The sequence below is a fragment of the Amphibalanus amphitrite genome, unplaced genomic scaffold (assembly GCF_019059575.1).
Source record: "Amphibalanus amphitrite isolate SeventyFive unplaced genomic scaffold, NRLGWU_Aamphi_draft 001467F_arrow, whole genome shotgun sequence".
Taxonomy (NCBI): domain Eukaryota; kingdom Metazoa; phylum Arthropoda; class Thecostraca; order Balanomorpha; family Balanidae; genus Amphibalanus; species Amphibalanus amphitrite.
The window spans coordinates 67762-81496 of record NW_024882960.1 but is presented as its reverse complement, the minus strand read 5'-3'; the positions used below and the strand labels follow the sequence as shown (position 1 = coordinate 81496).

At 48.2% G+C, this 13735-nt stretch overlaps 1 protein-coding gene across 1 annotated transcript; it reads left to right on the top strand.

The window, feature by feature from the left end:
• Positions 1 to 4080: 4080 nt before the first annotated feature.
• LOC122373251 (transcriptional repressor scratch 2-like) lies at positions 4081 to 13309 on the top strand. Its single transcript, XM_043351125.1, has 2 exons — positions 4081 to 4374; positions 10084 to 13309. The coding sequence occupies exons 1-2, from the start codon at positions 4206 to 4208 to the stop codon at positions 11238 to 11240; spliced, it is 1326 nt and encodes a 441-aa protein (XP_043207060.1). The 5' UTR covers positions 4081 to 4205; the 3' UTR covers positions 11241 to 13309.
• Positions 13310 to 13735: the final 426 nt, after the last annotated feature.

Genomic DNA, 13735 nt, shown 5'->3' with positions numbered 1-13735 from the left:
TTACCCATAAAACATGTGTCACAGGCTGCGAATATCAGTTTTGATTTTTGGGGATATGTGCCTACCCGGTTGACCTGACCTTGACCCTGACCTATGCTTGACTGACCCCTACATGGAGCTGACACTCTTGTAGGCCTTATATGATGGATTGTGCACCGTTTTGACAGAGTTTATGACGAGAGGCGCCCATTGCGAAGTCCGGAAGTCAATGCTACTGAAAGCCCGATTTCAGATGTTTGACCTGACCTTGACCCGACCTGTGACCTCAAAATTCAATTTTAAAGTACTCATTTGAAGCGTCTCGTCGCGTTCTTTCGTTTGCCGCCTCGTGCGTTTCGCTGCGCCTATTGGTTCTCGAGTTATCGGCTGGGGGCGTTTAACGCCCCCCCCCAGCAAACGGTGGGTGGCGAAATACCCCAGCAACTGCCGGGATAATTATTCTGGCTATGCGTTTTTGCACCGTCAAGATGCCTTTTAAGTTTGTTTCATAGTTTATGCCCCATACCAAGCAGCAATAGCTTATATGAGGCAAGACAAGGGCGTTGTACAGTAATAGGCTGTGGTGCTCACTTAGGCACCATCTAGCCCGACTGATTATACCTGCAATTTGACTTAGCTTAGTAGAAAGCTTTTTTATATGCTCTTTAAAAGATAGCTGTGAGTCTACATAAACACCTACTTGATGTCATAGCGCATTCTCTAGAAGAACGGCGAAATATTTTATCTTTGACCTGCCCTGTGACGTCATCGGTGACCCCGACTCCCGAGGTCCATGAAATTGAATTTCCTTCTACAAATTTGGCACGGCTACCGAGCGCCGTTTGAATACTACGGATCCGTCCTGTGGTTTCGGAGATACAGTGGGATTCGGTGGGGGGGGGGGGGGGAAATGATCCCCTCCGCCGCGCGGAAGGTGGCCGGGAGGCCCACCGCCTGCCGGGTTAAAGTATGTATGTAAATATTGGGCAATTGACTTTAAACATTGATGATTAAACCTACATTTAGATATGACAGCGTGGCTGTGATATCAGGCCATGTTTTTTTAATTTCCCTTTTTGCTTAATTAGTTAACCAAAATATGTGACTAAATTGAACAGTAAGGTATAGTTGGCACACTTTTTTCTTTTATTTTAGATTTTGGAGTAGTATTACGTGCTCACAATATGCTGTGATATCTTTCTGACGTCATTTTTCTCTGAAGTACGTCATCGTTTCCTATTGTCCTGTTATCAAACGACGGTTACTGTTTAGATGCATCATATTTCGCCACTTTCGTGATTGTGAGCCACGCTTCTCTCGTACCTCTCGCATTCTGGCACCACCCGGGCGGAAATTTCCGCATATCACTCTTATCGAGAGTCATTGGGCTGGTTCATTTCCTAACCGACCCTTCCATATCCGACACTATTTTTGCAGATTAAAATTAAAACCTGAATTATGGAGAGGTAACGAAGCCGCGGACTTTAATCGGCGTTATCATCTATGCACGCGACGGCTCGGCACCCGGCCGGCGGCTGATTGCTGCTCTGGGGGAAGGCTTGGGACGGGCTCACCCATTTCATAATGTGCGGAGGTGTGGTCCATCTGACACTTGTTAAGACTGGATTGCGTAGAAGAAATAAGTTGATCAATTCAGTTGCTAGCTCCCGGCTATATTGCAGGTATTTGGTCAAAAATAGAGTTATCCATACGTTCAATCCATGCGTTTTTGATGTAACCATAACTGTAACGCTGCCTGTAAAAGAGTTGAATGTCGCCTCAAATACTTGTCCTTTTATCAACGTTTTACCTGTTTGGATACTAAGAGCACGTAGTAGAGTAACTGAGAAAAGCTTGCTTTCCTATATTCACTTTTCCTTATTTATTTACACTACAGCCTGTAAAAACAGTGTAGTTTCACTTACCAAAGTTTGTTTTTATTATTTTTTTTGTGTACATACATTTTTGCAACATCATTTACATTAGAGTTGCAAAGTTTTCCCAAAAGGCTGCTACCGGCACCGCCCCGCCCCACAAAAATTTTCTGGGATACCGGCATGCTACCACGCCCCAAGCAAAAAAAACCGCCAAATTACCGGCATACTAAAAAAACCTGCATTCTTGATTCTAGCTTACCCCTGCAAGTGATGCCACATTTTGGCAGTTTCAGTACCCCTCCCACCCAACAGCCATCCATTGTCCAACCACAAATACCAGCAGGCTGATTTTGGCTGAGTTGGCCCCACAAATACCCACAATTTTGAAACTCAATTCCAGTCTATAACTGTTAAAATATCACCTGTAATCAAAGAAGTATTGCCTACAAAAAAACTTACATTCATCAAAAAGGTGAGGACAAAAAGGACTTGAATTACTGAAATGTGTTTTTGAAGACTGGACAGTGAGCAGTAATCACATTTACATTTCACAGTTCTTCTACTTTTCCATATTCTCCTAAAATGTTGCAGGCACCAGCCAAATGTTTAAAATATAGATAGTCAAAACATAGATTAACAAGTACAAGTACAGATTAGGCCATCTTCCTAACTGAGGAAGCGAGATCAACATCTACTTTTTCCTATCCACTATGGCTTGCTGTTTCGTGAATAAGATACGAATCATGTAAAAAATGTGTTAATAACTCACTGGTCCTGACTCCTGAGAATAGTCACCAAATAATATGTATAAAAACGATATCTTCCATCCTCTCCAACCTCAAGCGGGAACAAACACAAGGTTATCGATTTCGAAACAGGTGCGCCATAATAGAGGCTTTTAACCAGCTGATTAAAACGCTGCAAAAAATGTTTAACGACTGCAAGCCACTGCTTCGTGAATGATTATATTGATAAAAATTACCCAACACAATATTAAATTATAATGAAATCAACATTGTAGTGTAATTCACTGCAAAGAAATTCATCTCTCTTCAGTTATTCAACCAAAAGGGTATATGAATAAATATTACGTCATCAGATTACATCCATTCATTAGGGGAGAGAGAATCTTAAAAGTAAATCCTTGGTTGTCTAATTATTTGCGCCACTTTTTGTCAATTTTGCCTGCATGGTGTGTTTTCTTGTAAAGATAAGACAAAATGCCAGTTTAAATCCATTTTCATTTAATAATGGGACCAAAGTCAGACTCAGGGCTACCTACCTAACACCTGCCTTTTCAGCTGGATTTTCAGTGTCAAATTCTTTGTAGAGTTTCTCAGAGCACATCTCATGATCTCAGGACTCAAGGCCAGTTTCCAAACATTGTGTTTTTTGGTGTTTTGATTCTGCCTTTTCCCCTAGGGAATGTTGTCATGAACATTGATTTATATTATTGTGCTATACGTATTACCTACCATTAGACTTACTAGTTTATCGTGCTTTTGCAACATGAATGAGTATTCTTCCTTTTATAGACCACAGTATATTCTTGACAATTCTAATTATAACCAAGCCTGTGAATTGTGTGAAATGCTGAGGTCCATGTGTTACCCCTACACTTAGCAATGGAACTTCTACCACAAAATGTGTCTTGCAGTGGCTAATATTGCTGTTACTACATTTTGAGAGCCTCTTAGTGTCCAAAGTTTGAATCATTTGCTGATTTTTTTTGTGTGCACAAAATCAAAAATACCGGCATGCTACCGGCAAGACATGCCAGTTACCACGAATAAACCTGCGGTAGTGAAAAATTACCGGCATGCCGGTAGTGCGGTAGTGAAATTTTGCAACTCTAATTTACATGCATGTTATTAAAATGTGAGACTGGCCTGATTTAGATCACCCCATACTCTTAAAAAACCCTAAGCCATCTGTTGACTGTAAACTTCTCTCCCCGGTAAGAAAACTTGCAGTCTCTCTTCACACTTCTCCTCCTTCCCTGTCCCAGCTCCCACCTGTCGTGTGTGCCCTGTGCCCCCGCGACAGCCCCGGGCGGCGCCGAGGGCGGTTGGAGCGCTGATCCGCCTCGGGGGAGGTGTTGAGGTCGGGACCACCCGGCCGGTGGCGGCCGCAGACCTGCGTCCACCAATCAATGGCCGCGTCGGTCGGCGCGCCGAGCGCCCGCGGCTATAAAGGCGGCGACCCGACCAGCTGACACGGCATTCTCTCTCTCTCAGCGGGCGGGGCAGGGCAGTGCGGGGCGCGAGGCGGCAAGCGGTGCGAGGGGTAACTGCTCTATGTCTCGATGTTCTATGTTGTTCTCTGAGTGTTGTGCATCGGTGTGCTGCCATGCCCAGGTGTTTTATGGCTAAGACGGGCCAGAGGGGGGAGGCCAAGGGCAGGTCCCCGTCTCCGCTAAAGTGGGCGCCCCTGAGCCCCACAGAGGGTCAGACGGCCCCCAGTCCCCCTCCCGCCCCGCTCATCACCAGTTCCGGCAAGGTTGCAATCCTGTACAATGGTAAGATCAACGGTGCCTCGCGTTAGACACCGCTCTAGCCACCGCTCTAGACACTGGCCTAGCCTCGGATAGAGCCGATAGTCTTCTCTAGTCACTTCGCCGCACTGTGCTGCATGCCGCACGCCGCCACTGCCTGGGCTGTTTCATGTCTGCCGCGCACGTCCGCCGAGATTGCGGCACGGATTTCTTGCATGTCTGGTGTTGCGCACGTACGTAGCACGTGGCACGTAACACGTGACGCGCCGCGGTCGTTACGGCCACGACGCAACAGCACGCGGCGCGTGCCGAGCTGTTTGTGTTATTGGGTGCCTCCGGGACTGCGCTCCAAGACAAATAGCTGTGTCAGTGAGGAGGGAGCGCGGCGGATGCAGCTCGACTCAGTCGGCCCCGGGGAGACCTTAGCCGAGCACCGGCCGCCAGGGACCCCGCCTCCCCTCCGACACGCGGTCAGCTGTTGCTTGTTGTGTTCAGTGTGGAAGCTTGCGTGTTACTGCATGCACAACAGCTGCCTGGGTGGATGTTCTGGTCTGCGGCTTTTCCTCGTGGATGTGTGTGAGCATGTGCGTTTGTCGCGTGCGTTGATTTGTGCGCGAAGCTGCACTGCCACGAGCACCCATCTCCAGTGTTGACTGGCTCTCTTGAGCATGTTTACCGCAGTTTCTCTCGGCCGTAAAGTTGGGCCTGAGAGCACCGTAAAGGCACCTCGTTCACCGCCAAGTTTCCCTAAATCCTCACAAACACCGGCACTTTTCATCGCACCCCGGCCGACGCTGTGGGATCATTAGTCAACCTTGTAAAAGTTTGATATCGCCTCCAGTCGAGGCGATATATTTTATTAGATGATTTATGAATGCTAGGAGATTAAGAAAACTTTGCAGAATGGATGGTGCGGTGTGGGACGAGGGCCACCCCTGTGAAGCACGCGGTCTTGAGCTCGTACGGGGTCCGTGGCCGGTGCAGCTGCCCCCGCTGAGCCGACGGCTCCGGAGACGGCCGGACCACCGCCGCACTATGGTTGGAAACGGCCTCACGGATGGCCATGGGCAATTTCGGAATATATGTATATTTGGGGTGTCATTCTGTTGGAAATTGATGAAATGTTTTGAATTGGGCAGAAAAAAATACTTAGTTGCGCATTTAGTCTTCATTATCGTGCGTAGAATCGGGAGTTTCTGATAGTGGCTTTTTTGGTGCGCCGTCAAAGGTTTAAACAACCGCGCTGGCGATTGCATGTGGAGTACCTCAGTGACGTTGTAAAACTGGATTATTATATATCAAAATAATCCTTGTTATGTTGGCTATCGAGTGGAGTGACTCTTTTTCCCATGTGTGTTCAAAATCAGGAACGGCATTGCATTCTGTTTGCAGTGTCACCACAGCAACATTTGCAAAATTACGTTTATGTTTCATTGGACATACAAAAAGTTCTCCATCGACCTCCATTGAGCTTTTTGGCAGAATAAATCTCTGTTCAATTCTGCGTGAGGGGAACCTAAAAGCAAACTGCGCACTTGTGCGCAAAATTGTCCATGAAGCTTCATCTCCCGAGGCGTACCTACCCGTCGCTTCGTTAGCAGCAGGTCTGCTCGTCAGTCGTGCAATGGCTTATCCTAAAAAATGATGGTAAGAAGCAGGGTTGCGGAGTCGTGGTGGCGCCAAATCCGACTCCTACTCCGACTCCGACTCCTGTCTCGTTGCCATGACTCCGGGCGACTCCGTCTCCGACTCCGGACCCCTGCCAGTGTTTCGGAGTCGTGATGGAGCTGTTCCGATTTCGACCGACTCCGACTTCCACTGCGGGCTCCTGACCGACTCCGACTCCGACTCCGACTCCTGGCTCGTTGCCACGACTCTGGGCGACCCTGACTCCGACTCTGACTCTGACTCCGACTCTGACTCTGACTCCGACTCTGACTTCGACTCCGCACCCCTCGTAAGAAGCAACTGGTCGCCCCTGCACCTGGAGTATGGATATCGTGCAAACGTGTATGGATATCCTGGAGTATGGATATGGATATCCACTGACAGAACAGACATACAGACATGCTGTAAACGCCATTACACTGCGAATACCATGGTAAATCCAATAGCTATCTATGATTTTTGATCATCGTTCTATATTTTCCAAAATCTTGAACTGAAACTTGGCAATTTCTCGTGACTACATCACGACCATGATGCATGCATTTCTGAAATTGATCTTTTTTTAGCTAACCACGTACTCGTATGATAAAATGAATGTCACCATCGTGTTCTACGCCCAAAAGTATCCATAAAACGTGTGTCGTGGGCTGCGAATAGGTACCAGTTTTAATTTTCGGGGTTATGTGCTTACCTGATTGACCTGACTTTGACCCTGGCCTATGTTTGACTGACCCCTACATGGATCTGACACTCTTTTAGCACTTATATGAAGGGTTGTGCACAGTTGTGACAGAGTTTATGGCGAGAGGCACCGATTGCGAGGTTCTAAAGTCCATGCTACGGAAAGCCTGATTTCAAGTGTCTGACCTGACCTTGACCCGACCGGTGACCTCGAAATTCAACTTTCAAGTATTCATCTGAATTGTCTCGTCGCGTTCTTTCGTTTGCCGCCTCGTGCGTTTCGCTGCGCCTATTGGTTCTCGAGTTATCGGCTGGGGGCGTTGTACGCCCTCCCCCCCGGCAAACGGCGGGTGGGGAAATACCCCAGCAACTGCCGGGTTATTTTTTACTGCCGGCATCATTTTTTACTGCGGGTTATTTTTTTATTTTTTACTGCCGGACGCATTTTTTGTCATTTTGATCGTCATTTTATTTCTTACTTTTTTGCCCAATCTAAAAAAATCATTAATACTTTTTCTCCAAACTTTTGACCCTTTATGACAAATAGTAGGACACTGTGCGTCACTACGTTGATATTTCTCGCCCTAAAGCATAACAACATTATCCATTCAGTATAGCAGTATTCAAAACATGCTCAAAATGCCTCGCGATATCGATGACATTACGAAAGACCTAGGCGACTTATAACATGCTTGCAATAATGACGTCACACATGCGTGACGTGACGGGACCTTGTCGTTTCTGAGTTACTGTATGATGCACAAAGGACACTGGTATACCTATGCAAAGTTTCATCGCAATCGGTCCACGCATTAAAAAGTTATGGGCAAAACATTTTTTCGCGTTGACCCCCGGCCATCCGTAAGGCCGTTTCCAACCATAGTGCGCCGGCGCGGTCACCAGCCTGTTGATAGTTTCCAACAGAAGCCATTAATTTTCCGGCGAATAATTTGAAGGAGTGATTGAACGGCGGGGTTCGTGCCCAGGGTAATTCACTTGCCGGCCGGCAAGACAAATGTACGCTGAAATGGGTCGGCGCGCCGGCCGGGCGGGCCAGGCAATTTTGAAATTATAGGCTTGATTGTGGGTTTATGCACGGGCAAAGGCGCAACGGGTCATGCGGTTGCCTGCGCTGGCTGGTAACCACAGCATGCGTCAGGGGGAACCATGGTTCTCCTATGCTGCCGCCGCGCACACAAATTTATGGATGGCTTAATGTCTCGGCACAGTTCGAAGTGCCCAGGATCATGGTGGGATCTGACGTGATTGGCTCAAACAGGCACGGTATTAATACTTTCCTTTTATAAGAGGCTGCTGTGAGTTAAGACTCGATAAAGGAAGTTTATGCGGGCATGGCATAAATGCCATTGAAAACCGATGCATTCCAAGTTCAAATTTCCAGCATTGTTTCCATTCGAATCACGCTAGCTGACAGACCTTGTGAGTTCTTTTAGAATATTTGTCATTTGATTGAACCATTAGGTATTGCTACGTTTGCTGAGATCTATTTTGATGTGTCTTTTGATCGAAATATTTTTTTTTTTACAAAAAAAAAACTCATTCTGAATAGCACTACGAGCAAATCGATAAAAGTACTAAATTGGGGCATAAGCCGAAAAGCATAGACATATCGCATAAATAAAGCTGCTAACCAGTAAATGTAACATTCGGTTATGCTAGAGATTTCGTATGTATGTTATTATTAACCCCCCCCCGTGACGCAGAATGTGGTGCTTTACGCCCCTTGGATTTTTTTTTCTCGCAAATATCTATAAAACAGCTGCCCATTGCGTTTTAATTTCTTATTAATTTTATCTTTTATTTACCGTCGGATTAATGATCGATCCTGTTTTTAATTGGCCGGCTACTGGGAGCATTGTGCACGACGCCTCGCAAAAAGCGCGTCTCTCTCCTCACATCGAGCAGAGTCGAGTGCCGTCCGGATTGATTTCTGACCTAAGGACGCTGCTAAGGATTTATGGGACACATTCGGCGTATTGAGCCAATCTCCGGCACGAATCGAGCCTCGATTTCATTGCCAATCTAGGGATGGAGCCAAGGAATAAAATAGATTGAAGGCTTAGACCGACTGGTGGTTAGTCTGGGCCGCCAGTGTGCCAAATTGTCCATTAATAATGGATCGCGCCGGCGGTGTGGTATTTGTCGAGCGCGCCGGGCGGCGGGCGCGGCGGGCCGCAGCCGGCATCCGTCCTGCTTTAGTGACCGAAGACCTGTAGATCGGGCCGGCCGGGCTTCGGACGGTTAACAGGTTTCCCGGCTGCCTGGTGTTCACCGTTGTGGGGCTACAGGAGGCCGTTGGAGCAGACCGGTGCTGCCGGCTGCCGTGCTGGGATTTCACAGCACCCCAGCGGTCAACCGGCAAAGGACAGACGTATCAGAAGCCCCGGCCCGGGCGAGTGGACAGGAGAGTCCCCTGTAGTGTAGAGTTGATCGGATAGGACTGGATAGAGGGACAAAGGCCGTTTATGATACAGTGCGTACCTACTACACTGCTGAAGAGGAAGAGTTAACGCAATGTTTCGTGTGAGGATCCAATTTCCACTTTATTCACATGCCCGGTTATGTTTGACTTTTTAGCGCCTCAGTTGCTGCGATACTGGTTGCACGTAAAAAGGTCCATCGTCTAATTTCGAGTCGTTCGCATATATAATTGAGGGCTAAGGGTCGACATTCTCCGTACATTCCTGCCTTGAGTCGGTTCATAATATGAATATTACACGCTCGTGAGGAATGCGCTTTACTAGTTCCTTCAATCATTTCACTCAACGTGTATGAGTAGACAGATTTTATATCATATTGCACCTATACTAGAGTCGCGGCAAGTAGCGATTCCGTAGCATGGTACGGCGCTCGTGTAATTTTACTTGTCATAAGCATCTTTCAAATGTTACCGTTCACCTTACCGCTCCCGTGTTTTACGGTTCAACGCTGCAAACTGTGCCATATCTTTTATCTAATGCAGCATCATCGTGTTAAAGACCCCGTTTTAAGTACATGTGCTACTGTATTGCATTTTATCGGCAATGTTTGGCTGCAATTGATGTGCAATATCGCAATGTTTCCTTCCCACTCCTGGATAAAGCTTTGTCAGCCGGTGGCCGTCGCAAACCGTTCTGCTTTGTGTTCGGAAGTTTATTTCGTACTTAGCATTTCTTCGTAAAGCCATTGCTATTTCTAAAACAAGTTGGAATAATCATGGTTTTGCAAGTAAGAATAAATACCTACAAAATGCGGGAATTCCCGGAGAAAAATTGTAGGCTTCCGAATCTGCGCAGAACGGGTCTGTTGCGACTGAGCCCCGGCTGGCTGTAGGGGACGCTGAGCCTCCTCTGACCCGCCGGGCGCCTGTCTGTCTCTCTTCAGGGTATGTGCAGGAGCCGGGCCGGCAGTATGAGTTTCCACCGCCACGCTCGCTGCCGGTGTGGTCGCCGCTGCTGCCGCTGCGGCCATCGCCCGTGTACGCCGAGCCGGTGTCGGTGGTACGGCACACCTCCTCCTACCTGTCGGCTCCGCGCACCGAGAGCGTCATCGTGCCGCCCTCGGAGCGGCCGCCCGAGGACCTGGGCGCCGCGCACGCCATCCTCGACCTGAGCACGGCGCGCGTGGACCGCCGGCCGCCGCCGCCGCCGCCGCTGCTGCACCACCACCCGGCGTACCCGCCGCCGCTGCCGCTGCCGCCGCCGCCGCACCACCACCGGCCCCGCTCTCCGCAGTACCCCCCTCCCCCGCCGCCGCCGCCGCCGTCACACTCACTCCCCCCGCAACATCATCAACAGCATCAGGAGCAACAGTATCAGCATCAGCACCACCAACAGCAGTCACATGGGGTTCAGCAGGAGCAGCAGCAGGGAGGCGCGACCTCACCATCGTCCCCAGGAGGCGATCCTTCTCAGCAGACGGTTCAGATGGAGTACATCAACGGTAAGCCCATCTACCGGCTCAACAATGGTAAGACGGTGGCGTATACGTATGAAGCGTTTTTTGTCAGTGACGGCCGCAGCAAGAAGACGACTTCGCCCGACCAGCGCTCCAAGTACAAATGTTCCGAGTGCGGCAAGACGTACGCCACGTCGTCCAACCTGTCACGCCACAAGCAGACGCATCGCAGCATCGACTCGCAGGGCGCTAAGAAGTGCGCCACCTGCGGTAAGGCCTACGTCAGTATGCCGGCGCTGGCCATGCACGTGCTGACGCACCAGCTGTCGCACAAGTGCCACGTCTGCGGCAAGACGTTCTCGCGGCCGTGGCTGCTGCAGGGCCACCTTCGCTCGCACACGGGAGAGAAGCCGTACGGCTGCGCGCACTGCGGCAAGTCGTTCGCCGACCGCTCCAACCTGAGGGCGCACATGCAGACCCACTCGTCCGTGAAGTCGTTCAACTGCAACCGCTGCGACAAGTCGTTTGCGCTGAAGTCGTACCTCAACAAACACTACGAGTCGTCCTGCTTCAAGGAGGACGCTTCGGTGGGCTCGCAGCCCCTGACGCCTCCCGACTCACCCATCGACGTGGTAAACCCTTAGTCCACCGGTTAGATGCAACCACAAGCCATTCAGCACTACCGCCTTATCATGTGATTCAAACTATTCCATAAGTCTCGCAACTTTATTTACATGCTTAGGTTGTTGTTTGATGTTGCTGGGGGACAGATCAGGAGTGTACAAATTGATGTATTGATAAGTGTACATACACCGTAGTGAGGCCTAGGCATGGATGATGAATCTAGTCAGAGAAGTTTTGTCTAACTAGTCAGATCAGGTATAGGTAATGTTATTGAATGTCCTCTTTGGAAGACAAGTGAAGGTTCCATAAACAACGAAGTGTATAAAGTGTGATAGGTTGTAATAAGCAATAGAGAAGCAATACTCAAATGCCTCTACTGCTAAACCCCAGCCTAGAAATACTCAAGTAGGATAGGAGAGGGATGGTGATGCTGACTGGCATTATGTCCTCTCAGTTCTATTACTCTTGTCAATTTTCCTTTTTTGATCTACTATGCACTTCCTCGTTCCTCTAGTGGCACTTATGATAGCTACTTTAGAAGATCTTCTTGCATTCTTTTACACAACAGTAATACTAGTGATATGCACATAGATTACACATTACCATTCCCAGTAATATTCTACGAACAATATGACATATAAACTAGCAGTTCCGTAACTATATCTTCATGTGAAACCCATATACATCTTAGGTTACATGCATTCATTCTGCAAGTCATGGGTAAAATTTAAAGCTTTCTATTCAACCGGTTGTATTATTTATTGTAGCCATTTCTTCGTGTTTTTATATTAATTTGACATTATCATTCTGACACATCCTACAAACAGATGTGTGCATTGTGCAAGTAATGTGTGCTTTTTGTTTACTTATGCATTATACATAATTGTCAAATGTCATTCGACGTCACTTGCTCATGATCTCTGATGGCTGTTATTTGTGTTGATTTATACGGGTACAATTATTTATCTTGAATATGAGTTCCAGAGCAAATATCGGCTTTCACAGGCCGCGAGAGCCACCACCATGCTAGCAGAAGCCCGCCCTAGCTACCCCAGTCCCGAGTCCGGTCCTCACGGCAGTCTCCTCACCACCCCCAGCCGCACGTAGACAGGCGCCAGCGGCGGGCCCGCTATCGGCGCTCCCCAGATCGTTCTAGGATACCGTCCTGTCTGTCCTTAGGTGGCCAGCCAGTAGCCAGCTCTCTAGATTAGCCGTGTTCGTTCGTGGTGACGATGGGTGCGCGTTGCGCCAAATAACGAGTATTCACAAGCAATAAAATGTAGCGTGGACCGTTTGCAAATGCCACGTTTGCATGTTCTCGCCAGCTATGCCACCTCAGACGTGTCGGTAGGGAAAAATTCGTGTTCAACAGCCGGATTTGCTTTCGTGTCGTGCTGGGATGTTATAAACCATTCTTAAGTCGCCCGCTGGCCGCCGCACGACGGTGGCCAGACCCCCAATGCTCCCTAATGCAGAAATGTGTTTCGTTCGTGTGACTCAGCAGTATAGTTTCATGGCATAGCTGAGTTTTCCAAAAATCCTAATTTGAATCTTTTTGAAGCTCCAACGAATCTGATTCATGAGTCCAATTTACTCGTTATATGCAGACGGCTCATGTCTGAGGTGGTTTTTACTGGCTAGCGGCTCATGCAGGAACGAATAAGGCTACTATGCAAGGTCTGAATAGAAGCAATAGAACATAGCAATATATTTAATATCGTATCTTGATCGTGGTTTGCAGTGTGTTGAATGTGAGCGATGAAGTATTGGTGTGTATGTTAGTGCTGTATTTGAATCATCGTGTTGAGCGTTGTGTTGTTCGTCAGCCCGCCTAGCAAAGCCCGCTGCCCCACGCGAATAGCAATTGTAGCAATAACACAGTGATCTTGTCTCCTGGAAATGTTCGGCTATAGTCGAGGCGACTTAGAGCCTACGACTGCTCAATAGTTTGCTGACTTGTATGTGAGAGCGAGTGACGAGTGCGCTTCTTCAAATGTTAATGAATGCAAATAATTAGGCTAGTTCATTCTTGGAAACATTCCATTGGTCGATTTTCTATTTATTTTCCTAATAAACAAAAAATGAAAAAGTGTTTGCTAATCAAAAGCGAGGGTTCCGGCGAAGAAAAAAGGAAAAGCGAAAAAGAGAGGGAAATATATAGAGAGGAAGAGAGTAAGTGTGATAAGGGATAAAAAGAGAGAGGGAAGGAGAGATGGAGAAATGGAGAGAGCGCGAGAGGGAGAGTGGGAGGGAGAGTGGAGAGGGAGGGAGGGAGAGAGAGAGAGAGAGAGAGAGAGGGAGAGAGAGAGAGAGAGAGAGAGAGAGAGAGAGAGAGAGAGAGAGAGAGAGAGAGAGAGAGAGAGAGAGAGAGAGAGAGAGAGAGAGAGAGAGAGAGAGAGAGAGAGAGAGAGAGAGAGAGAGAGAGAGAGAGAGAGAGAGAGAGAGAGAGAGAGAGAGAGAGAGAGAGAGAGAGAGAGAGAGAGAGAGAGAGAGAGAGAGAGAGAGAGAGAGAGAG